Here is a 25,966-nt window from a genome sequence, read left to right as displayed (position 1 = left end):
GACAGATGTTAGCTTCAGCATCTGAACACCAAGGATTCCAATGAGTATTCACCATAATTCCACCAATGCTACAAGGCAATACACACGAAACGCTGAAAGAACTCAGCTCAGGCTGCATCTATGGAAAAGAGTAAATAGTTGATGTTTTAGGCTGAGACCCTTCAGGACTGGAAAAGACAGAGGAGGGGAGGAAATAGTACAAAGTAGTAGCTGATAGGTGAAGTAAAGAGCTGGGAAGTCAGTTGGTGAAAGAGATATGGAGAACTGGGAATCTGATAGGAGAGGACAGAGAGCCAAGCAATAAACAGAAGGGGAAGGAGCAACAGAGGGTGATGGGTTTTCCTGATGAACGTTCTCAGCCTGAAATGTTGAACATACTCTTTTCCATAGATGCTGCCTGGTCTGTTGAGTTCCTTCAGCATTTTGTGTGTATACTTTGATTTCCAGCATCTGCAGATTTTCTCTTGTTTGTAATGCTACTAGGCAAATGCTTTTCTCTTCAAAGACTCCACGGTTAACAAAGTATAGGTACTATACTTTTCACAAAGATATTTTAAATACTTGCTTTATAAAACATTATATAGAATGTATCTAGTAAATAATTCCAATGCAAACTTGGCTCTGAAAACTGCAAAAAATTCCTCAATTTTATATAATTGCTACAGATCTGTTGTACATTTTTATTGTAACAACTGTATACACAAGATAATTACAGCTTTTTTCATACAAATATTGCATATAGCTAATATTTATGCCTTCAAATCAAAATGAAGACAATTTCAATGTGATTTACTCACTGTATATTTACACTCTATAACTACCTTCATTCAAAGGATTACTTGGAACTGATACTAAAGGAAATGGGCTACAGGGTGGGGAAGGGGAGGGACTTAGGAGAACAGTTTATATGAAACTTCCAGCTGCCTTGTTGATATTTACAAGTATCACGTTTGTTTTAGTGGGGCTGGGATATTTGCAGATGCTTGTTCAAGATAGGCTAAAGGTCCTTGAGCAAGATCTGATGATTTTTTCGGTTGTACATTAATCTCTTCCAGGACTTGTTGCCAGTGTCTCAGCTTGCTCAGATGTTTTTGGATCAAGGCTTCTTTCCTCTGTAGCTCATTTTTCAATTCTGAAACATCCTACAAAATGCATACATATTGTTAAGAATACTTCCAAAAGGAATATTTTTAATGTTTAAGCCTTGAAAGATTACAAAATAATTAAGGAACTTATAAACAAAACATACATTAAGGTAAACTTTAAGAACTGAGCAGTGTAAAGCATTGGAACAGTTGAGTAGTACAAAGCATTTGAACTGACAACATGGTTAAAGCCTTTTAATTGGAAGATACTCTGTTTGTTTCAAGGTCCAGATAGTCTTTGCTGTTCATGTAATTTGTTAGATTTACTTTGTGCTGACTGATCATTTGTACACTTTCTCTGATCTAAAATTCATCTTCCCCGATGTCAGTAGGGCAGTTGACTTCAGATCAGAGAACACAAGATCAATCACTCCTTTCCACATAATGGCCACTCTTTTTCTTTTTCCAATCTTTTTATTGAATTTCATATATAAAAAAAACATAATATAATAATGAATAGGTTATAAATGCATAAGACTTGAAATTGAATTAATAGTAGGATAACAATATCCTATTAAAATATCAACAGAAAAACATAGTACATTATCAATCAAGTCTATAATAATTATATGAAAAAAATAAAAAATAATCGTCAAAAGAAAAAGAAAAAATTATAAAAATACAAGCAAAAAATATATATTAAGAAAAAAAAATACTAAACTAAACTAACATGGGCAATAGTAACAGTTTATTTGTATATGATAGTGCCAAAAACTCCAGAACTCCATACCAGAACAAGAATAGACAGAGAGAAGGTCTGGGAGAGGTCAGATTAATTCATATGAAAATGTCGAATGAACGGTCCCCAAGTTTCTTCAAATTTAACTGATGAGTCAAAAATAGTGCTTCTAATTTTTTCCAAGCTCAGATAAGAAATAGTTTGAGAGAGCCACTGAAATGTGGTAGGAGGATTTACTTCTTTCCAATTTTGCAATATAGACCTTCTGGCCATTAATGTTACAAAAGCAATCATTCATCTAATTGAATCTAATACCATCCTCATTTGGTATACCAAAAATTGCAGTAATAAAATGAGGTTGTAAATCGATATTCCAAATTGAGGAAATGGTAGCAAATATGTCCTTCCAATAATTATATAAGGTGGGACATGACCAAAACATATGGGTCAATGAAGCCACATCTGAATGACATCTGTTACATTGAGGGTTAATATGAGAGTAGAATCGAGCAAGTTTATCTTTAGACATATGAGCTCTATGTACAATTTTAAATTGTATTAAAGCATGTTTAGCACATATAGAAGAAGAATTAACCATTTGTAAAATTTTTTCCCATTTTTCTATTGATATATTATATTGAAGTTCTTTTTCCCATTCTTGTTTAATTCTACCTGATATTTCTGGTTGTATCTTCATAATCATGTTATAAATAAAAGCCACTAATCCCTTCTGATAGGGATTTAAGGTAAAAATCATACCTAAAAAGTCCATTGAAGTTGAATTGGGGAAGGATGGTAGAATTTTATGTAAAAAATTTCTAATTTGTAGATATCTAAAAAAGTTAGATTTAGGTAACTCAAATTTGTTGGAAAGTTGGTTGAAAGACATCAAACTACAATGGCCACTCTTAACATTATAGCACTGTGAGGATTTCCAAGTCACTTGTGTCATTATTTACAATACACATGGGAACAAGGTAATATACTTGGGTAACAAGACCACATAAAGTTAGCATAAGCCTGTTGTACTTGTCACCCTTACCAACTCTACTTTGCACTTCCTCTGTCACAGGCTCAGTAACATTAAAGCCAATTGTATCATCTCAATATTATGGAAGTTGTAGGGTACAATCCAAATTTAGGATCCTGTTGTCCAAACTGTATATATTTCCAAGTACTCCACCAATAATTTATAGGGCCCTGTGTGTACTTTTGGGTATTAAAAGTATAAACAACTGTCCCATTATTCTGCAGATTTTTAAATATACACAATTCAATATCTTGACAATTACGCAGGCTAATAAAATCCATGACTCCTGAAATCATCTTAGACTCAAATCCACCAACTCTGTTAACTTTATTTCAGCACGTAATGCTGATTACTCAATTGATTTTTTTCCCCCTCAGAGACATAATAAATTATAAAATGACAGGAAATAAGTTCTTTACCTCCTTTATGACTTGCTCTGGTTTCTGTACAGCAAGCTGCAGCCTCTTCTGTAGGAAAAAGCACTCTGTTTGCCTGGCAACATCCAAAAACTTTTGAATGCATTGCTCTACACCTGTGGCATTATAGATGAACACATTTATGAATAAAATTGTAAGCTGTTTAGAAGCAAATGACTCTATTACATGCTTAATAAGTCTGTGGCAGTTTGCATTTATTTTGTTAAATTAATGAAGAACTTCTGAAACATGCAATGGTGATTAAAATCTGTGAACACCACAAGCCTTCCTGGCTACAGGCGGATACTCCAGAAAGACTTTACAAAACTCATTTTTGATGATGAGTCTCAGCCCAAAACATTGACTCTTTATTCCTTTCCAGAGGTGCTGTCTGACCAGCTGAGGTTTCTCAGCATTATTTTGTGTGTTACTTATCTAGAAGTCTATTAAATGTTGTTAATCTGCCCACAATTTCTGGCAACTCTTTCCAAATATCACACATTACACAAAGGAGCTGCCCCTGATGTCCCTTTTAAACCTCTCACTTCTAATCTAAAACCTATGACCTCTTATTTTTAGCATCACCTCTCTATGTCTCTCATGAGCTTATGCCTCTATCAGGTCACCTTTTAATCTCCCACATTCCAAGGAATGCAGTCCTAGTCGACGCAATCCCTCCCAAGGGTGTTTTTTTTTAATACTCTAATTTGTTTAAATTTTTAAAGACCCAGAAGTGGTTTTGTTTACTTTAGGTGGCATTTATCAACTTAATAACATTGTGTTTAAATTGTTTACATATATTTTATTTATAAATGTCACTAAAAATCAGACATTTAAAAGCTGCCAAATTCTTTGATATCAGTTTTGTTTTCCGTCAAGATGGCTGGAAGCAAGACCTCAGAAAAATGCAGCCAAAGTCTAATTGCCACTGAAAGCTCACTAATTCTTGCTGAAACCAAAATCCCAAAGCCAATGAAGTTCCATCCACCTATGCACAGCATGGGATGACTGGGAGCTGAACTTTTTTTTAAGAAAACTATACTGAAGGTACAGTACAGTTACTAAACATGCAAATAATTCAAAATACAAAAGTTGTGAGAAGTGTTAAGGAGGGTACAAAGGAGTAGAGGTTAAGTGTATAAGCAAAGATCCAGCAAAATGTGGTAAAATGTGAAATTGTCCATTTTGATAGGAAAATGAAAAAGTTTACTATCAGGTCACCCTAACAGCTTACCAGTGTTGAGAGACAGAGAGAAAGAGGGGGATCTGGGAGTTCTAGTGCACGATTCCAAATGATAATTAAGTACAGTTACTGACAAAGCTAAACAGAATGTCATTGTTTTATTGCTAGGAGAATTGAATACCCAAGTACGGAAGTTAAGCTTGTTACGTTAGACAGAAGTATGACCAATTCTTGAGTACTATGTAAGTTATTGATCCCCTTATTTGAGAAAAAGTGTTAATTTGATGAAAACAGTTCAGAGGTTTTCTAGACAAAATTACCTGGAATGGTTGAATTGTCTAAGAGGTAAGGTTAGACAGGCTAGCCCTCTAAAGATGAAGTATAGATGAGTGAAGGGGATTCGAGTGCAATAAAATTGTGCAAGATATTTACAGAGTGGATGTCAAGAGGATGTTTTCTCTTGCTGGAGAAACTTCAACTAAGAGTTACTGTTTAAAAATAAGACTTCAACATATAAAAGTGTGATAGAGAAACAGAGTATGAAAGGTTACCATACGCCGACATAAAGGTGAAGTAGACATTACTTCAGAATAGTCATGATCTTAAGTTTGGGGGTTAAGTGTCATACAGCTGCTCCAAATTTGTATGTCTGTAAGACAGCTCACACAAAATCCAGGTCAATGTGTCCTAAATTTTACAAGTTATCTCAAGAAGCACAAACATGAGTTAACGCCTAATCCATGATTATTTTTCCCTTATTATGCAGACTACAGTTAGAATATCAAGGTTAATTTTCAATCTTGTCTGAGTGTTCCCAGGTATGTAAATGTTCCCTTTTGTGCCTCATAAGGCCATTGCTTTTATTAATACACGAGCAAGATAAATAATCAACCAAAAATACGTTAGCATCTACATAATATATACAGTATCCTTAAAACTATTACTACAGTTCATTCCATCTTTGTAACAATGCAAATATATTTGGGAAAAATGTTTCTGCCAGAACTTAACACATTAGAGAAAGAGCTTTCATAATCATTTTAGGTCCAACGACAAGCTAGTGCTTAAATAATTATTTATACCATTACATAAATTCTTCCAAGGTTTCCCACCTGTTCTAATTTCTTCTTGATCTGTGCCATTCACATAGTCTTGACTGACCAATGATGCAAAGCAGGCCTACAAGAAATTCTCAATTAATTTAACAGAAACAATCCAGCACAAGAGCAATTTTCCATTATGTTATAATTGGAGTACAAATCAAGGTCAGGGATAGCAAGTAACCAAATATGTCAGCAAAATATTTGTGAGGTAGCTTGTTATTAAACTGGGGTAAGCTAAGCATGTCCATGAAAGGGAAACAATTAAATAGACAGAGCAGCCAACAATCACACTAGTGTAATAAAATCTTGTGGAAAAAGTAGAAACAAGAAACTTTTCCAAACATTAAGTTTTAAATATAATATGAACATGACAATCTGAACTGTGAGCAGTGCAGCCAAAGTAAGTGTTTCTCCAATGGGATACAAGTTTGACAGGATTAAGGGCATGATTTACTCAGACTATCAAAGAATTGTAAAACCTCATCCAGCCATTGTATTGGGAGTAACATTATACTGTAACAAAAATGAAGATGTACAACATACAAAGGATTCTAAAGAATAACAAAAGAACACAGTAGTATGGAATCTGAGAAATTCTCTGCCCAATGAAGCAGTGGAGGATACCTCAGTAAATATATTTAAGGCAATGTTGGATAGATTTTTGCATAGCAGGGGAATTAAGGGTCATAGGGAAAAGGCAGGTAGGTGGAGAGGAGTCCATGGCCAGATGGCCTACTCCTGCTCCTATTTCTTATATGTTATGTTCTTATGGTCTGCCAAAATTTGTATTGTCCCTGTGAAAGAGTGAGTGAACCACCATATTGATCTGCTGCAACCCTCCAGATGAATGTATTCCATTCTGCTGTTTGGTAAGGAGTTCCAGAATTCAGATCCAACAATGATGTATTTCCAAGTCAAGATTCTGTGTGCTTTCCAGTGTAACTAATTCACCATGACAATCGCATATATTTGCTGTCTTTGCTCGTCCAGCTGTTAGAGCCTGCAGCTGGAAAATGGTGCTACAGAAACTATCAACAATTATTGCTATATTTCTTCACTATTCTTGGTTGGTGTGGCTGTAACGAAACCCAATTTCCCTCGGGTTCAATAAAGTATGTCTGTCTGTCAACACTGTTTCACTTATTATCCAGAATTCTCTCTAATTGATAAATTAATCACCCATGATAAATAAAAAATTTAAGAAATTATCTCCATACTTCGTGCAACATGCTTTCAAATTTACCTGACATTGATAGAAATAAAAGGCAAATGGTCCTACATACATATAAAGTACTATATAAAGTTTACTAGTACAAAACTTTCTCCTGAATTGTCCAGTTTATCTTCTCTAATTTTAATCGCTACACACGTTATATGTGTGTATTTTGTGTGTGTTGCTTCATATAAATCCGTTTTTTTCTAAAAATCCAGCTTATTCATTCTTTCGCAATAAATGCAGGTGCAATAAAAGGCTGATTATTAAGAGCACTCATGCACCTCCCATCCCATCCGTCCCGGGATACAGCAGCCACCTTCCCCGCTGAAAAACCGCCGGCCCTCACGCACCGCCATTACCTCAAATGAAGCTTCGAGTTCGTCCACCAGGGTGCTGGGAGGCCGTACTGGCACGGCCGTGGATGCAGAGGCCACAGCCGTGGCCCCGGACCCGGGGGGCGGCGGTGGAGGTGGCGGGTTGGGGTTTTGCGGCGGGTGTGAGAACATCCCCGACAGCGAAGCCGCCATTTTCCGGGATCTCGGTGCGCACGCGCAGCCCCGAGTCTGCGCAGAAAGTGCAGGCGGAGTTTGGACAGTTCTTTCGACCCTTAACCGGGAATAGCAAATTTTAAAGGAGTTTGATTACCGAGTGAATACGTCGAGATGACCTATTGGTTTTCCCTTCTGTCATATTCGTGTAAAAGTTCCCTGTGATTTATATTTTGACGCTTTGTCCGGGTGTCTTAATTTTTAATGACAGTTTCGCTTTATTATGACCCTGTCTAATATTTAATCGCTATGTTAAATCACTATAGTTTGTGGAATCTGCACTACGTGTTGGTTGCCAGTTCAGTTCATGAAGTTCCTTTGAAATGATAATTGATGTTCAAACACTACCATGGTGTTACCATATCTGATATCAACAAACCAACCTAAGCATTGCTTCAAATTCCATTCGAAAATTAAACAAATAAAGCAAAAGAAGCTGCCGGAGGAACTCAGTAGGTTGGGCAGCATCTGTAGGGTAGACTGGACCGTCAAAATTTAGAGTCGAAACGTTTCATCTGGACTGAAAGAAGAGGCAAGGGGAGAAGAGGCAGACGAAGAGCCGGCAAGCTATAGGTGAATCTCGGAAAGAATGGGTGGAAAGGAAGTGAGAGTGGAAATGAACTAATGAAAGTTGACAAAGAGTAACGATGGCCAACGTATTCTACAACTATTAAGTGAAAAACAAGAGGACTTAAAATCTGGTGCAGTTGGTTAATACTGTACAGTAAATTAGCACTGATTGCATTATGGGTAATTTTGTTTATGGGCAGTCATTCTTCACTCAACAGATTTGCAGATCTCATGTCACTTAAATATTATTCTCAACTTTCTTACTGATTTCAGAAAAGAATATCCAGTAAAATGGGTATAATGAAATATGCATTATTACTACCTACATTATTATTGATCATTAATATAAAAGCAAATACTGAAGTGAAAAAAAGGTGCAAGTTATTTCTCCATGTACTGTTTTTGAATAACCTTAGCAAGATGCCTCTGGCCGTTTTGTACATGGTACAGTCTGGGGACGTTTAGGATATGACAGAATGTCCAATGGGCATGCTGCTTTAAGATTCTTGATTATTTATAGAAATACCGACAATTGATCATCCACTCTGTCTCGTGCTCCTCTACATTGGTGAGTCCCGACGTAGCTTGGGGGACTGCTTTGCCGAGCACCTCTGCTCCATTCGCAAAAGCGGGATTTCCTTGCAGCCAACTATGTTAATTCCTATCCCCATTCCCGTTCTGACTTATCAGTCCATGCCCTCCTCTTCTGCCATGATGAGGCCATTCTCAGATTAGATGACCACCACCTCATATTCCATCTAGGTAGCCTCCAACTTGATGGCGTAAACATTGATCTCTCCCAACTTTAGATTATCTTTACCTCCCCCTTTCCTTTAATTCCCCACTCTGGCCTCTTACCTGCCTATCACCTATCCTCCTCCCTTTTCTTCAATGGCCCTCTCTCCTCTATCAGATTCCTTCTTCTCCACCTATCCCCTCCCAGCTTCATACTTCATCCCTCCTTGCAGGCTCATCTGACTTCACCTACCACCTTCTAGCTTTCCTCCTTCACCTCCCCCATCTTATTGTAGCATCTTCTCCCTTTCCTTTCCAGTCCTGATGAAGGGTCTCCACTATGTTCCCTGACTTGCTGAGCTCCCCCAGCATCTTGTGTGTGTTGCTCTGATTTCCAGCATCTGCAGAATCTTTTGTTTACAACTGGAGTACAGTACTGTAACAAAAGTCTTAGGCACATACATTTAACACTAGGGTGCCTAAAATTTTTGCACAATACTGTATGTCAAAGTGGAGCAGAGAGCAAGCTTGTAAATCTAGCAGGAGCCAAGGGTGTTATGTATGGCAAGGATGGAGTGCCATGGGAGGGGTGTGGGACAGGTGGCAGAGGAGTGCCAGGGGTGGGCAGACAGAGCAGATGCAGACACACCCAGCCATGAGACACCAGGCAAGGTCATTTGATTCCAAACAATTGGTTTATTGATCATTACAGAATGTCTCTCTGGTTCTTTCCACTCCCTCCCCTTTTCCAAACCATGATTCCCCTTCACTGGCTCCTTCCCACTCTCCATCCACAATAGAGATCCCTAAAAGAATCAGGTTTATCATTGCTCCTATGTCATGAAATTTGATTTTTTTGCAGCAGTATAGCACAATACAGAAATTATTACAATACTGTGCAAAGTGAGGTACTTAGATATAGCTAGGGAGTCTAAGGCTTTTGCACAGTACTGTATTTCCTGAATTGTGCCTTCTAGAAGAGAGAATAACTTCAGCCAGTGAGGAACAGCCACTCAATGCAGAAGGCCCAGTCTTGAACCTGCTCCTGTTAAGTTCCTGGTCAACAATGATCTCAAGATGATGATGTGAGGGATTTGGAGATGATAGTGCCATTGAATGTAAAGGGAGAAAATGTAACGATTCTCTATTGCTTGTGATAATCATCACCTTGCAGTTTGTTATCTGAATGCTTCTTACCACTTAGAACTCCAAGGCTGAATGTTATTCAGATCAAGATGCATGCAAGCAAATTGTTTGAACATCCGACGGTCTGCAAAGGAGTAAAATGTTTCTTCTTTATGTGGAGTAAGAGAGAGTGAAGGTTCAGGACCACTACTTTGAAACAAGAAATTAGTTAGAGACCTTAAAATATTCAAGTGCTGCTTTAGGCTGGACAGCTTTCAGTGGCACTTGCAGAGCACTTTTTATCATGCATAAAGAATATTGTCTCAGTTTTCCAAAATCATATGAAGACACTTGCATGATTTTAGTTCATCCATCCAGAAGTCTCTACCATTGTTTCTCAGTATGCTACTTAAAGTTATTCCTCATGTCCTATTGTCACAGCTTTGGAATTTTTCACACCTTCCTTCTTTATACTGTTTAATTATTCAACATTCACTTTGCCTATATTGAATGTGTTTAGCAATGATTGGATGATCAATAAGGATTATGTACAGTTTATTTTCATTTATTTGACGTATGGGCTCAACTTTGCTTATTATAAAAGGTCAAAGAAACAATAAAAGCACAAGGCAAGTATTGACTTTTCCTTTCAACTGGACATTTCTCAATTACATTCAGTATTTTTCAAAACCTGATAGGTTATTACTGTAACTGAACAAGAAAGATAGGGCACATTGCAATTTTGGTGCTGCTACAAACATTCCTCTGTAGCATGATAGGTCATAGTTCAGGAAATAAAATCATTTGTAATACGGGTAGAAACCACCCCTGCAATTATCTTCATGATTATAAAAGTTAATTTTAAAAAATCTCCTCTAAAAATTAACTATCAAATTCTAGCTCAAAGGTGAGGAGTAAATGTAAAGTTAAACTAATTCACAGACACAAATAATGTGACTGGTATATTTTGCCATTGTTCTAAAAATGAAGAAGGAAAACATGTGAAATATTCAATAAATATGCAGTTTATGATTTCTGATCTTCTTGGCTCAGGGAGACTGCAAATTCCACTAATGTTCGTGTTGGTCTTCCTGCCATTCCCTTGCGTAGATAAGGAACTTCATCTTTGTTTGACATTACACCAGCAATGTCAAGATGAGCCCAGTGAGGTACCGTTACAAATTCTCGAAGGAAAGCTGCAGCTGTACATGCTCCACCAGACCTGCTGGAGTATATCAAAGCAAAGTCAAAGTTAACAAGTGGCCTGGGTGAATACATATCTTTAAATTCTCTTTCTAGAAATAATACACAAAAGTAACAATTTCTGTGGGATGGTCTGTCATACTGTTCCCCTCAATTTCTGCTCATCGATTGTAAGTAACACTGTCTGGAACACTACGAGGTGGATAAAGTTTCGTGGTTGACTAATTCACTTTCATTTCCATAATTATACAGTTTGTTATATTGTACCATTTATTCTGACACCACTGCGTATGCCAAGATAAAATTCAGCTACAATATAGATCAGCATTTACATAAGATCACTGAATATAGCATGTCCAGATATTCTTACCAAAGCATAAACAAAGTTCAAAGTAAATTTATTATCAAAGTACATGTCCGTATATAAACCAGAGATTAATTTCCTTGCAGGCCATCACAGTAAATACAAGAAACAATAGAATCAATGACAGACTGCCCCCAACAGGATGGACAAAAGACAACAAACTGCAAATACAAAAAGAGAAGTAAATAAGTAATAAATATCAAGAACATGAGAAGAAGAGTCCTTGAAATTGAGTCCACAGGTTGTGTTCAGTTCAGTGATGGGGTAAGTAAAGTTGAGTGAAGTTATTCCCTCTGGTTCAAGAGCCTGATGATTGAGGGGTAATAAATGAACCTGGTGGTGAGTGTCCTGAGACTCCTGCACCTCCTTCCTGATGGCAATACCTGTAACAGGTGACTAAAAGGTAGGCCTAAGAGCTTGGTGGTCAATCAAATTTTAAGAGAAGAGGAAAACAGCGTAAAGAAGAAAATCTATTAAGTGATATTTAGATGGCTAGATGCCCAACTGCTAATAATGAAGTATATATGCATTTTTTTTATTATGTAGTTTGGTCTAGATTTTGTACTGTGTCATGTAACAGCATGGTCCTGAAAAACGTCTCATTTTTACTATGCACTGTACCAGCATATGGTACAGTTATGGTCAAAATGACAATAAAAGTTGACTTGACTTGAAACAGATATCCAAGAAGTTACTGAGGTACAGTAAGCGAAAGTCAAATGGACTGAAGTAAACTAAATAAAATATGTAAATTCCTTGCATTATGAGCCAATGCAATAATAGAAACAGTGACAAAATGAACATGCAGTTTACAATGTAAGCAACAGAACGAAAAATGTGCATAGCTTTTTGGAGATGGGTACTTGCAACACGATGAGGAGTTGTGAATCTGGATTCTCTTAAAAAATTTCTGCACATGATGAAAAAGATGATATAACATTAGGCCCTCAGACTTCTCAGAATTATAAACGCTGAGCTGCTTGTCGAAAAGAGTACCCAAAGCATTAATGTACTGTACATATGTCTTAACAAAGGAAAGCAAGTACAGATAAGAAGTCACACAAAATAGAACATGGATATAACTATGCTCCTGTGGCACCTTTATAACTTGATATTAGCAGAAATACAATTTGTTAAATGAAAACAATGTGGGGAAAATAATTCTGGTACAATTCTGGCCTCTTGTGCACTGTGAGTGGAGGTTGTACATGGTCCCTGTAACCACATGAGTTTCCAGGTATTCCAGTTTCCTCCTACTTCCAAAATATATGCTGGTGGTTAAGTTAATTGGTGACTGAAAATCACCCTTGCCAGCACAAGAATCAGTTTGGGTGTTAATAGGTTACAGGGAAAAAAATGTGGGGAAATGGGATAACAAACACAAGAGATTCTGTAGATGCTGGAAATCACACAAAATGCTGTTTAAACTCCACTGATCAGGCAGCATCCATGAAGAGGAATGAACAGTCAACATTTTCACCTATAGACCCTTCACGATTCATCAGGACTCATGAAGGGTCTCGGCCAGAAACATTGCCTCTATTTCTCTCCATAGATGCTCCTGGACCTGCTGAGATCCCCCAGTATTTTTTGGGGAAAAAGGACATGATGGCATAAACACAATGTGCTGAATGGCTCCCTTGTATCTCATAAGGAAATATGAGAAAATGACAAAGAAACATTAATCTATAATTCCTATAGATGCTAAGCTATATTCTGAAAGTGTCCTGTAACTTGTATTCATGACATCAAGGCTATCAGTGTTCATTGTTAAACTAACAACAATTTAGGAAACTGCACATGATCAATTAAAAATTAAATAGAAGTTGCTATCAACTTCTCCAAATCAGGTTTGATATCACTGGCATAAGTTGTGAAATATGTTGGTTTGCAGCAGCAGTACATTGCAATACGTAATAGTAAAAATAATTACAATGAGTATACGTATATCAAAAATTAAATAGTACAAAAAGAGAGAGAAAATTGAGGTCCACTGTCCATTCAGAAATCTGATGGCAGAGGGGAAGAAGCTGTTCCTGAAATGTTGAGTGTGTGTCCTCAGGCTCCTGTACCTGCTCCCTGATTACAGCGAAGAGAAGAAGGCATGTCCTGGGTGATGGGGGTCCTTAATGATGACTGCTGCCTTTTTGAGGCATTGTCCTTTGAAGGTGTCCTTGATGCTGGGGAAGAAACTGCCCATGATGGAGCTGGCTGAGACAAGTTTCTGCAGCTTTTCTGATCCTGTGCATACCAGAGTAATGCCAAGTAGAACGCCCTCTGCAGAAATTTTTGTTGGTGAAATCCCAAGCCTCCTCATACTTCTAATGAAATACAGCCACTGTTGTGCTTCTTTGTAATTGCATTAATATGTTGGGCCCAGCATAGATCTTCAGAGATGTTGACACCCAGGAACATGGAACTATTGACCTTTTCCATTGCTGGTCCCTCAATGGAGGACTGATGTGTATTCCCTTGACTTTCCCTTCCTGAATTTCAAATCAATTCCTTGGTCTTACTGATGGTCATTGATGCGACAACATTCAACCAGCTGATTTATCTTGCTCCTGTACACTTCCTCATCACCATCTAAAACTCTGCCAACTATAGTTGTGTCGTCAGCAAATTTATAGAAGGTGTTTGAGCTGTGCTTAGCCACACAGGTGTGGGTGTAAAAAGAGTAGAGCAGTTGGCTAGGTGTGCATGCTTGAGGTGCACCCATACTGATTGTCAGCAAGGAAAAGATGCTATTTCTGATGTGCTACACTGTGCTCTCCTGGTGAAGAAATCAAGAATCCAGTTGCAGAGGGGGGTACAGAGGTTTTGGAGCCTGCTGGTTAGAACTAAGGGTATGATTGTGTTGAATGCTGAGTTGTAATCATTGAACAACAGGCTGACATAGGTATTACTATTGCCCAGGTGATCTAAGGTCAAGTGGAGAGCCAGTGAGATAACATCTGCTATAGACCTATTGTAGCGATGTAAAAATTGCAGCATGTCCAGGTCCTTGCTTAGGCAGGAGTTGATTCTAACCATGACCAACCTCTTTACTTCACCACAGTAGATGTGAGTGTAATTGGGCGATAGTCATTGAGGCAATTCACCCTATTCTTCTTAGGCACTAGTATGATTGTTGCCACTTTGAAGCAGGTGAAAAGCTCTGACTGCAGCAATGGGAGATTGAAGATGTCCTCAAGCACTCCTAACAGTTGGTTGGCACAGGTTTTCAGAGCCCTACCAGGTATGCCATCAGGTCCTGACACCTTGCGAGTATTCACCCTCTTGAAAGATGTTCTGACATCGGCTTCTGAGACAGGTTGGATGGTCACCAGATGCTGCAGGCATTCACACAGGTGTAACACTCTACTCTCCCCTTCAAAGCATGCATAAAAGGTATTGAGCTCATCTGGGAGTGAAGTATCACAGCCATTCATGATTTTGGGTTTCATCTGTAGGAAATACTGGCCTGCAAACCCTGCCACAGCTGACGTGCATCTGGTTCAGTCTCTAACCTCAGTCAGAATTTTTTTCCCTCCTCAAGATGCGTTTTTTCACATTCTGCTGATGGACTCTGCAAAGACATCATTCATGCAATACAGCTGACTGATTATCCATTATCCTTCCTCTAAAGGCATTTAATAATATTAGGTATTCCAGAGCCAAAAATGAGTGTTAAACAATAGAAAATGAATCTTTGCTGAGCAACCTCTCGGGCCCCCGTAGAACAACTTGTATGTACAAGTCTCTTTCAGAGAAAACTCAGCGCCTGTGTGCCTTTGGTGGACAGGTTGGTCTGAGGTTGACAGAGTCAGCCAGAGACAGACTGAGACTCAGGATAACATGGAGCCAGAGAGTGACTTCTCCCAGCCAATTTGTGTACCAGCTTAAATTCTTCTTCTTTCTCATGCCTCTTTCTTTTTCAAGGTAGCTGGGGTCCTTTCAGGAGTCCTCGGTCTACAGCTGCATTCAAACTGCAGTTCTTCATGGTGGTGGGTTCCTGTTCTTGGAGCTCGCTGATCGACAGGGTTTCAATATCTCCAGGAGTGGCCTGAAGACAGTTGCCTTTGGGATATGGCCCTGTGGCCTCAATTTCTCACCAGTGTCACAAACTAAAGTGCCGTGGGAGACCAGAACTTCGAAACAGCGGGTGTGACTGTCAGAGGCCTCTGCACTCAGGTGATCACTCTTGCTCTTTCTCTTGATGGTGAGTGAGAGTTTGCTGCTGATTCTTGAACTGGGGGAAAGTGACGCTTCAGACTATAATATTGAAACAGCAAGCTATTTGTCTGCCCTCTCGCTGTGGAAAGGACTGATATCTCTCTCCCTTGTTAGTGAGAGAGTGCCTGTGGCATTTCAAATTGATTGAGTGAACAATAGGTCAGTCTCTCTTTTGGGGCTTTCCTATTGCTTGCTTGGTGTGTGGTGGGCACTGATGCTCCCTACTGGAATAAGTGGGGGGGAGGAGGGAGGGTAAATGTTTTTGCTTGTGCGTGGGACGGGGTGGGCTTTGGGGTTCTTGTGTTTCTTTTTCTGTTATTTATTCTTTGGAGTTTTTCTTCTATTTTGTGGGTCAGCATAGAATAACAATTTCAGTTTGTATATTGTATATATTCTCTGATATTAAAAGGAACTGTTGAGACTGTGACCCTCAACAGAGTCTCCTCCTCCGTCGAGGCATACGTCATCAGCTTACCCAGCACCGGCAGATTCACCTACCCGAATAGCAGGAAGGTGGAACCAAGGACAACATCCAGTGCAGACTCAGCAAAATTAGAAACATCTTCAAATCAATGAGCAACATATGGGGTTCAACCAAATACAGTGTCTACACCACAAGGTGACACTGTATGAGCTGTGTTCTGTTCGCACTTTTGTACAGGTCAGAATTCTGGCGCATGACAGCATGTGACCTTGCCAAGCTGTCATCATTTCACACCACGAGCCTCTGGAAGATCCTCCTTATTTTCTGGCCAAGAAAGATTTCCAACCACACCCTTCTCCTTCAGGGTCACCAAGAAGACATAGCCACAGTCATCATGAGGAAACATTGGAGATGGATTGAGCACATGATGGGAAGTGAGGCCAACTCCATTGAGACAGCACTTCACTGGACCCCTGAAGGGTGGAGTAACGCAGGAGACCTAAAACAACCTGGCGCCGTACTGCAGAGGCAGAATTGAGGACCCCGACCCACACCTGGTGCACAGTAGAGAAAATGCCAAGGGCAGACAGAGAAGTTGGACCTTCATTGCTGGCCTATATGCTAGAGGCATAGCAGGTGGTAAGCAGTCTCTTTCGGTAAAATTACATTGTAAAAGCCACAATTTCACAAAATGGAGCAAACATCCTTGAAGGGCTAAATCACATACTCTTTGTTATACATATTATTCAATTCCTTCAATGTAAAGCAATGTAACTTTAACATTAAAAGTTAATGACAAGATGCAATTTTCACCTGTATTTGCCAATGTTATTCAGGTCTGCTAGTTGTGATTCTGTGACTTGTCTGGTGTAATGTTGAAAAAGTGGCATCCTCCACACACGATCTCCAGTCACAATACTAGCCTAAAAAAACCGCACAAGCCCAAAATTATGTTATGGCCAGGTTGCTCAGATTCATATCCAATATGTCAATACACAAGCTGGACGTAGGCCATGATGTTCATACAATCCAATTAGTTTCACTCCCCATCCTCTCCCTGTAGCTCTCCATTGTTTGTATTCTTTGCACAATTCTTTTGAATTATATAATTACATAAGATTTTTCTCATGACTCTTGATTCTTTAGTCACTCCTTCAATCTATGTTCCCTCTTATTGCCAACCGTGAAAGTTTCTCATTTTCTGATGTCTGTAACCATTCTGATTTCAAATACTTTTATAACATTAACAACTTTAGCTTCCCCAGTCCAGTCACATAGCTAAATTCTCTCAGCTTCAAAACTATCATTATTTTTTTTTGTATCATCTCAAAAACCCTTACAATATTCCTAAAGCACAGCACCCAGAAAGAACACAATATCCTGTTACAGCTAAGAGTGTTTTATAAGAGGTAATTGGCACTTCTATGCTCTTGTACTCTATGCATCCATTTTCAAAGCCCGAAGTTCTGTATGCTTTTTTAAAATCACAAAAAGTGCAACATTTTATATTTTGTTTGTCATCTATTTACCCATACCAAAAAAGGGCAGAGCTTAACGGCGACTCCTTTGCTTCCATCTTCGGAAACAGCTCTATTTCTATCATTATCATCTTTATTTTTCCCCTTTCAGGGTTCTTTTGAAGACCCTGACCTGGAGTTACACACAGGCTTTGGTTCTTGTGGGAATGGGACCCATTCTCGGGGTTCCACGACTGGCCGTTATTCAACATGCCAAGGGATTGGCCTGAGATTCTCAATTGTGTCCGGAAGCCTAAGATCTCAGGACTCTCGAGACAGGTAGATTGAGGGTCGGTGTCGTAGCAGGATATTCGTGTGTCATCGAGGAGGCTGGAAAATTTTACACTGTGGGCCAGAAGACGCAAGGTCTTCTCTGTTTTCATAGATGGTTGCGAAGAAAAAGCATTTCAGGATGTATATTGTATACATTTCTCTGACATTAAATTCGACCTTCGAACCAACTTGTCTATATCTTCTAAACATATTTCTGTCCTCTTCATTACGTCACTTTTGTATCTTCTCCAAGTTGTATGTTATGACATCTATATCCAAGACCAAATTATTAATATATATTACAAAAAGGAATTGAACTCTGCGCTTCCATTCAAACCCAGTAACAGTCTTTCACTAGAATTCTTTCCTCTTATATAGACACATTAATATCTATCCTCTTATAGCCCCTTTTATTAATGAGTTCAATCCTGATGGTAACCTATTCATGTGGATCTTTATCAAGCACATTTGGAAGATCAGAAATATCCAATTACATTTCCTTTGTTGATCCTCTTTGTACTTCAAAAACTCTGCCTTATTAAACATAATTTACCTTCAATAAATCCATGTTGGCTTTCTCAAAAGATAAATGTTCAATAAGTGTATTTTTATTCTCATGCTACACTTGATAATAGTAAATAATAGTGCATAATTATGGCTCACTCCTAAGATACTCCTCACATCACAAAATAGAGCACACATTGTGGATCATATAGACACAAAAAAAGATGCTCCAAATCTTCAAAACATGCAAATTTTCGGAACCTTAAAAATGTATTTTAAAAAAATGGATTAGATTATGGAGGAGGAGGTGTTTACTGTTCAGGTAAATTGTGGGAAGCTGGTGCAGAAATTGCAGGCCACTAGCAGAGATATTGAAAGCTTAATAAACCATAGGAGAAATGGGTGTTAGCTAATACTGTTCCATTATTGAATAAACCAGGAAATTACAGACAACCAAGTCTGACATCAGTAGTTGGAAGGTATTCTAAGGAACGAGATATACAAGTATTTGAATAGACGGAAGTTGATTAGGGATAGTCAACATGGCTTTGTGCATCGTAGGTCTTGTCTAACCAATCTTATAGTTTTTTGACAAGTTACCAGAAAAGCTGATGAAGCCAAGGAAGTGGTTGCTTTCTACATAGATTTTTAGCAAAGCCTACATTGGCTTTGCGGGAGAAGCCGGAGAGAGTGATAGCAGATGGTTGCCTCTCTGACTGGAGGCCTGTGATGCAGGATGCTGGAGGAATCAGTGCTTCCTCAGCTGTTGTTCGTCATCTATATCAATGACCTGGATGATAACGCAAATATGTGGACTGGGGGCCGAGTGGACAGCGAGGAAAGCTATCAAAGCTTGTAGTGGGACCTGGACAATGGCAGATGGAATTTAATGCAGACAAGTGTGAAGTGTTGCACTCTAGGAGGACAAACCCGGGTAGGATATACACAATAAGCGGTTGGGCTGCAGTGCAGTAGAACAGAAGGATCTGGGAATAAAATACTGAGTACAGGAGTTAGGATGTTATGTTCAATTTGTAAAAGACTGGTGAGACCTAATTTAGAGTTCTGTGTGCAGTTCGGGTCACCTACCTACAGGGAAGTTATAATAAGTGCACAGAAAATTTCCAAGGATGTTGCTGGGATTTAAGGACCTGAGTTATATGGAAAGGTTGAATGGTTAGGAATTTATTCCCTACAGTTTAGGAGAATGAGGTTGGGTGAGACTAGAATTAGAGGTCATGGGTTAAGGGTGAAAGATGAAAATTATTATTTATTTCTTTTTGTATTTGCAGAGTTTGTTGTCTTTTGCACACTGGTTGAATGTCCAGTTGGGCATTCTTTCAATGCCCTCTTTCATTGATTTTATTACGGTTATTATTCTATTATGGATTTACTGAGGTATCCCCATTAGAAAATGAATCTCTGGTGACATATATGTACTTTGATAATAAATTTACTTTGAAATGTTTAATGGGAACACGAGGAGGAACTTCTTCACTTGGGAGTGGTGACAGTGTGGACAGAGCTGCCAGCGGAAGTAGTGGATGCTAGTTTGATTTCAAAATTTAAGAGAAAATTAAATAGCTACATGATCTGAAGGGATATGGCGGGCCATGGTATGTGTGCAAGTTGATGGGACTGGGCAGAAATATAGGTGGCATTTCTAGATGGGCAAAATGACCTGTTTCTGTACTGTAGTGCTCAATGACTCTATATTCAGATATTCCATTACAATAACGCTACACCATTCTGAGTTTGATGAGGCCAACATTCAAACTAGTGAACTGTAGTGGCATAGTGGCATCAGCACTGGACTTTGCTGGCCCAGAGGTCCCAAGTTCAAATCCAGCCAGCTCCCGTTAAGAGCTGGTGATTTCTAAAAAAAAACCTCACCTGGCAGAAGGCAAACCACTGCTGTAACTTGCCTAGTACACGATTTCCCAATATGTCAGAGCAACATGGAAGGAAATTGTCTGCTACCTGGAAATAATTCCGGATGCGACCTACCTATCCCATAGTTGCATGTATTCATTGTTTGTTTGACTCCAATCAATCCTACTATATACTGCTACATCAATTTACAACATGAATCGGTGTATGGTTTTACAACACTTCTGATTATTATGGCGATAATTTACTAATTCATTCTGTAACCATATCAAAATTTTAAAATTAATTTGATGGAGATGTTGAAAACCATTATTCACAAATTTCTGTAACCATTACTGTATTTCTACACAGTATATTCAGCAAAAGTTGGCCAATTAGTTTCATGGAATTATACTGCAAACTATTTTTCAGTCCCCCCAAAAAACTGTAGGTTAATCGAGAGGGAGAATTGAACATGCTTGCCTCTGATCTACGCCATTCTTCTGCTCTGGATTTCTTCCACAAGTGTAGAAAAGCTAAATTAGTCTCATAGAAGTACAAATTATATCTTAAATACTTGGCATAAAACTAAATTAATCTTACTTGTTTAAGGTGTTCCCACAACCAGTCAGAGTTGGTAAAAACTCCAGTCGCTGCTGACCCCAAGGCAACATCCATAGCCCCTGTTAAAAATAACTTAAATCAATTCACTGCTGTTGAACATTTTAAAGGTGTTATTAATGCTTGCAACTCAGTTATTTAACCATGGTCTTACATGTGCCGAATAATTCTCTGGTCACTTAGTTATACTACTATAGTGGACATTTTATTAAACTGAACAGGTATCAGATGTTCAAATCCTACCATAGAAGAAATAGGGAATAGAGTTTAGTTTTCTAAATTAATAAAATGCTTGAGTAATTAACCTTGATTAAATCAAAACTGTTCATCAACCTTCCTAAGGGAAATAAACCTGCTGCTCTTCCCTGGTCAGTATAGCAGTACAGGGTTACATAAATGTATTTTACTCTTAATAAACAGAAGAGATTCTGCAGAAGATAGTACAGAAATATAGAATTACACGCACAAAACACTGGAGGAACTCAGCAGGTCAGAACATCTATGGAGAGGAATAAACAGTCAATATAACCACCTACTCCTAATTCTTAACTCTCTTCTGAAGTAACTGATCAAGTCAGTCATATTAATGCATCAAATGTCTTGACACAATATCACACTGATTGCAGTCACTCAAGGAGATCCATCAGTATTTTCTCAGAGCATCTGTGGTGTGGACAATAACTGCTGGCTTAGCAGTTATCTATGAAAACCACGGGGTTTCATAGATTTTTTTTATGCTTTGAATAGATTTTGTAAGTTGTCACGGAAAGCATCCAGTGCAAAACAATCCTTCTGCAGTTAGAATGATTTTCACACCAGCTCATCCATAAGAAAATGAGACTTAGGGGTTCTTGCACATGATTTCCTAAAGGTGGAGTCAGTGGTAAGGAAGGCAAATGCAATGTTAACATTCAGTTTGAGAGGACTGGAATAGAAAAGCAAGGATATGCTGCTGAGGCTTTATAATGTATTGGTCAGACTATTGTGAGCAGTTTTGATCCTCTTACCTAAGAAAAGATATGCTGGCATTGGAGGAGGTCCATAGAGAATTCATGAGAATTATCGTAGGAATGAAAGGGTTTACATATGAGTACAGACTGATGATTCTGGGCCTGTACACATTGGAGTTCAGAAGAAACCCTTCAAAAAAGAGATAAGGAAAAATTCCTTTAGCCAGAGGGTGCTGAATGTATGAAATTCATAGCCACAGCTGGCGATGTCATTGGGTATACTTAAGGCAGAGGTTGATAGGTTCGTGATTAATGAGGGCATCAAAGGGTACAAGTAGAAGGCAGGAAAATGGGGTTGAGGAGAGTAATAAATCAGCCATGATTTATTGAGCAGATCCAATCAGCCAAATGGTCCAATTCTGCTCCTATATCCTACAGTCTAAAATTGTCATCAAATGCACTTACTGATCTTTTACAAAGAAAGCAATACCTGTTAAAGTTGCAGCATTTACAAGAGCTTTGGGTTGGAATTCATGTGCATAGCAAAGGGCATCAGCCAGTATCAAACGACCCTCAGCATCAGTGTTATCCACCTTAAAAAAATATAGGATAATTCATACAGTGAAAATATGGAGCTATGTCAAAATCAGATCTGTAACATGTAATATAGAAGGCAGAACTCCCTCATACCCATTTAAAAGTAACCATGTAGAAAATGGCTATGCTTGCTATTAGAAAAACATTTTAATAAGTTTAGCATTACCTGTATAGTTTTCCCATTCTTTGCTCTCACCACATCACCCGGTTTATTTGCCCTGCCATTCACCATGTTCTCACACAATGGAGTCACACCTAAAAGACACATTAATCACATGTGAATGTTTTACCACTACACATGCCATCTTCCTTAAGTTCCAGCTGTAAGAATTACAATTCATTAGGAAAAGAGAAATCTTTGACTCAGTATCTTAAAATCTTTCAAAATTTAGATTTCAACATAATTGCCTGGATTTTAAAACACTTTTCTTTGGTTTAGTGCTACTCAGTAGCATGGCATATCCTCAATTGTAAAACTACATTCTTGTTCTCTCCCCTTCCCTCCTAATTCTTTTGTGTCTAGAAAGCTCTTTCTTCAATATATTCAGTGACTTGATCTCCAGGGACTGTTGTAGCAAATTCCTCAAGTTTACCACTAAAATTAAAGAAACCTCTCACCCAAGTCCTAAATGTTGTCTGTGTATCTTAAGACTATACCCTGCAGCTCAGTCAAAATTTCAACAAGATCCCTTTCAGTTTAGTAAACCGCAGTGAAAACAGGCCTACTTAAGTCTATCTTTTCTCATTGAAAATACTAGTATTCTGGGAAATAGCTTGATTAAACTTTTACACTCTATTGAACTTTCTTAGGGACATAGCCCAAATGTATACATAGTACTCCAAGGATGGTCAAATCAATCACTGGGGACTCAGATCACTCCAACCACAATCTATTCCAGCTGCTACCATCCGGGAAATCGTACCGCTGCATAAAAGCCAAGACCAACAAGGACCAGGACAGCTTCTTCTACCAGGCCATCAGACGGATTACTTACGCTGCTTTGAGTGTATTTCTTATTACATTGTCTGTTCTATTTATTATAAATTACTATGATTGCACATTTAGACAGAGACATAATGTAAGGGTTTTTACTTCTCATGTATGTGAAGGATGTAAGAAATAAAGTCAATTCAATTCAAGCCCTATATAATTGTACGAAGATAGCATTGCTCCTCTACTCAAAACCTTGTGGAATAAAAGTTAACATACTATCTGCTTTTGTAATTGTTTGTGGTGTGACAGAAATTTTAAAAAACCAACATGCATTCTGCAATAACGTTTTTTAATCCACTCTCACTTAAATAATTATCTAACTTCCTGTTTCTCCTACCAACTGAGCAATTTCCCATTCATCCACATTATATCTGCCCTCGTCTTTTTCACCTTGACATTTTTTTTGCATCTTCCTCACAACTCACCCAGTTTTATGTCATTGACAAAGTTGAAAATTATAAAATCACAAGATAAAGAGGATCTAGGCTTTTCAACCCATTGAGTCTGCTCTGCCTATCCATCACAGCTGATTTATTATCCCTATGAAACCCATTCCGGTGCCTTTTCCCCATAACCTTTGATGCCGACTAATCAAGAACCTATCAACCTCCACTTTAAATATCCCATTGACCTGGCTTCCACAGCCGTCTGTGGCAATGAATTTCAGATTCACCACCCTCTAGCTAAAGAAATTTGTCACCTCTGTTGAAGAGGTAGATATAGAAGAGACAGCCTTCTATACTGAGGCTGTACCCTCTGGTCCTAGATGCAACATTCTCTCCACCTTCACTCTATCAAGGCTTTTCAATAGGTTTCAATGAGATCTGCCCTCATTCTACCTGTAAAAGCATCAAGAAAATGAATCTCAGTGTAGTATACGGTAAGCCATATGCACAAACAAATCTACTTAAAACTTCGTACTACCTTGGTGTACTGATGTAATGAAATTATCTCTATGGAGGGCATGCAGAACAGTTTTTTTATTGTATCCCAGTACATATGAAAATAATCTTCCTATTCGGCTGTCCATTGATTTTGATGTTGACTGTGCTGAGAGTTTAGTCTTTGCAGGCACATTTATGGGCCACAAGACCAGCACTGGATTGGCACTGTCTCCCACATCGGTTGCATTTGTGATTTGACTGGTCTAGCACCGAACGTCTGCGTTCATGACCTGCTTCATTATTTCTTCCTCCTTTTCTCCTCGATAGCTGGGATTGACTTCTTGACAATGCAGCACCAACTTCTTCTGTCCAAAGCATCCTTCTCCCAGGTGTTGACATTCATGTCAGTGTTCTTCATATGGCACTTGAGCACATCTTTGTAGTGCAGCTTCTGACCTCCATGCTTCCTCTTTCCTTCATGTAGCTCGCCATAGAGAACGCTTTGGGTAAATGATCATTGCTCATTCTTGTGACATGACTAGTCCAATGCAGCTGAGAGGCTGTGATGAGCAATTCTGCACTGACTGTCCCAGCACGTTTGAGCACCTCCACATCTGGTACCCTCTCTTGCCACTTGATGCGTAATATTTGGCGTAAATTCCTGAGTTGTGTCTTGGTCAATACAATGTCATCGTTTCAGCTGAATAAAGCAAAGATGGTAAAACAGCTGTGTTATACACTTTGACCTTGGTTGCCATTTTAAAGTCGTAGCGAGACCAAAGTCACTTCTGCAAAGCACCAAAGACTTTCGTAGCTGATTGAATTCTCCTCTCAACTCCCAGATCTAATGAGTTGGTGTTGGTCACAGTGCTTCCTCCTCTCAACTCCCAGATCTAATGAGTTGGGGTTGGTCACAGTGCTTCCTAAGTAAGTGAAAGAGTCAGAACATTTCAGCGCTACCCCATTGACCATTATGACTGGTGGCTGGGTCTCACTGGGTCTACACAAAGGAGGAGGCTGGTACAGAAGTTCAGTTTCAGAGACATTCATTCTTAGGCCAAAAAGAGTGGCAGCAAACGAGAAGCAGTCTACAATTTCTTGAATCACATTAACCTCAGTAGCAACCAGGGTTGAGTCGTCTGCATACAGAAGCTCTCTGACACATATCTCTCTTGATTTGGTTGAGGCTTTGAGACTTGACAGGTTGAACAATTTTCCATCTGAGTGAGTCCTGATGTACACACCTTTGTCTAAATTATGGTCCATTATTTTCAAAACTGCAGCAAGATATAGTGTGAACAAAGTTGGATCAAGAACGCATCCCTGTTTTACCCCGTGGTTGATGGTGAAAGCTTTGCTGACATCTCCTCTGATAGATACTTTGCCAGACGTTCTCATGAAACAACTTGATCATCGTAACCAGCCTATCTGGATAGCCATAAGTTTTGCGCACTTCCCAGAGTGTTTCTCTGTCTACCATATCAAATGCTTGTGAGAAATCAACAAAGACAATGTACAATGGTTGCTGCTGTTCTCCCGCCTTCTCCTGGAGTTGCCTCAAAGTAAAAATCATGTTAGTGGTTGCTCTTCAAGCCCTAAAGCCACATTGGTTTTCAGGAAGCACATCTTCTGAGATGATCTTGATCCAGTTGAGCAGTATCTTCACCATAATCTTGCCAGCTGTGGACAGAAGGGAGATTCCTCGGTGGTTTCCACAAAATAATAAACCAATTCAATACAGTAACTTTGTTGCATGGTCTGATGTACAAACACCTGCTGAGAGGGCATATTTCAAAGTTAA

General features: G+C 38.8%; 2 protein-coding genes across 3 annotated transcripts in view; both read right to left on the bottom strand.

The window, feature by feature from the left end:
* Window positions 1-666: 666 nt before the first annotated feature.
* On the bottom strand, window positions 667-7,342 carry med28 (mediator complex subunit 28). The gene is made up of 4 exons (XM_059988928.1): window positions 7,132-7,342; window positions 5,566-5,632; window positions 3,274-3,386; window positions 667-1,142 (listed from the first exon to the last, which is right to left on the bottom strand). Exons 1-4 carry the CDS (start codon window positions 7,297-7,299, stop codon window positions 945-947), a joined length of 546 nt encoding a protein of 181 aa, XP_059844911.1. The 5' UTR covers window positions 7,300-7,342; the 3' UTR covers window positions 667-944.
* A 1,961-nt stretch (window positions 7,343-9,303) lies between these two features.
* The window catches only part of lap3 (leucine aminopeptidase 3), a 36,668-nt gene continuing 20,005 nt past the window's right edge, over window positions 9,304-25,966 (bottom strand). The window contains exons 9-13 of one of the 2 annotated variants that reach the window (XM_059988927.1): window positions 22,454-22,542; window positions 22,181-22,283; window positions 20,723-20,802; window positions 16,770-16,879; window positions 9,304-10,972 (exon numbers count right to left, since the gene is read on the bottom strand). In XM_059988927.1, the coding sequence (XP_059844910.1) occupies window positions 10,777-10,972; window positions 16,770-16,879; window positions 20,723-20,802; window positions 22,181-22,283; window positions 22,454-22,542 (578 nt within the window). In that variant the 3' untranslated portion in view covers window positions 9,304-10,776. Of the gene's footprint in view, window positions 10,976-16,769; window positions 16,880-20,722; window positions 20,803-22,180; window positions 22,284-22,453; window positions 22,543-25,966 lie in introns of both variants that reach the window. The other variant, XM_059988926.1, reaches the window with a different exon arrangement.

The sequence above is a fragment of the Hypanus sabinus genome, chromosome 14 (assembly GCF_030144855.1).
Source record: "Hypanus sabinus isolate sHypSab1 chromosome 14, sHypSab1.hap1, whole genome shotgun sequence".
NCBI lineage: Eukaryota > Metazoa > Chordata > Chondrichthyes > Myliobatiformes > Dasyatidae > Hypanus > Hypanus sabinus.
This window is presented reverse-complemented; position numbering and strand designations above follow the sequence as displayed.

Bases quoted from the DNA above. Each gene is read 5' to 3' on its own strand.
- med28 (XM_059988928.1), bottom strand. From the start codon at position 7,299: ATGGCGGCTTCGCTGTCGGGGATGTTCTCACACCCGCCGCAAAACCCC. The intron at 5,633-7,131 runs GTAATGGCGGTG...AATTTCTTGTAG, and splicing joins AACTCGAAGCTTCATTTGAG to GCCTGCTTTGCATCATTGGT. The intron at 1,143-3,273 runs GTAAAGAACTTA...TGCATTTTGTAG, and splicing joins CAGAGCAAGTCATAAAGGAG to GATGTTTCAGAATTGAAAAA.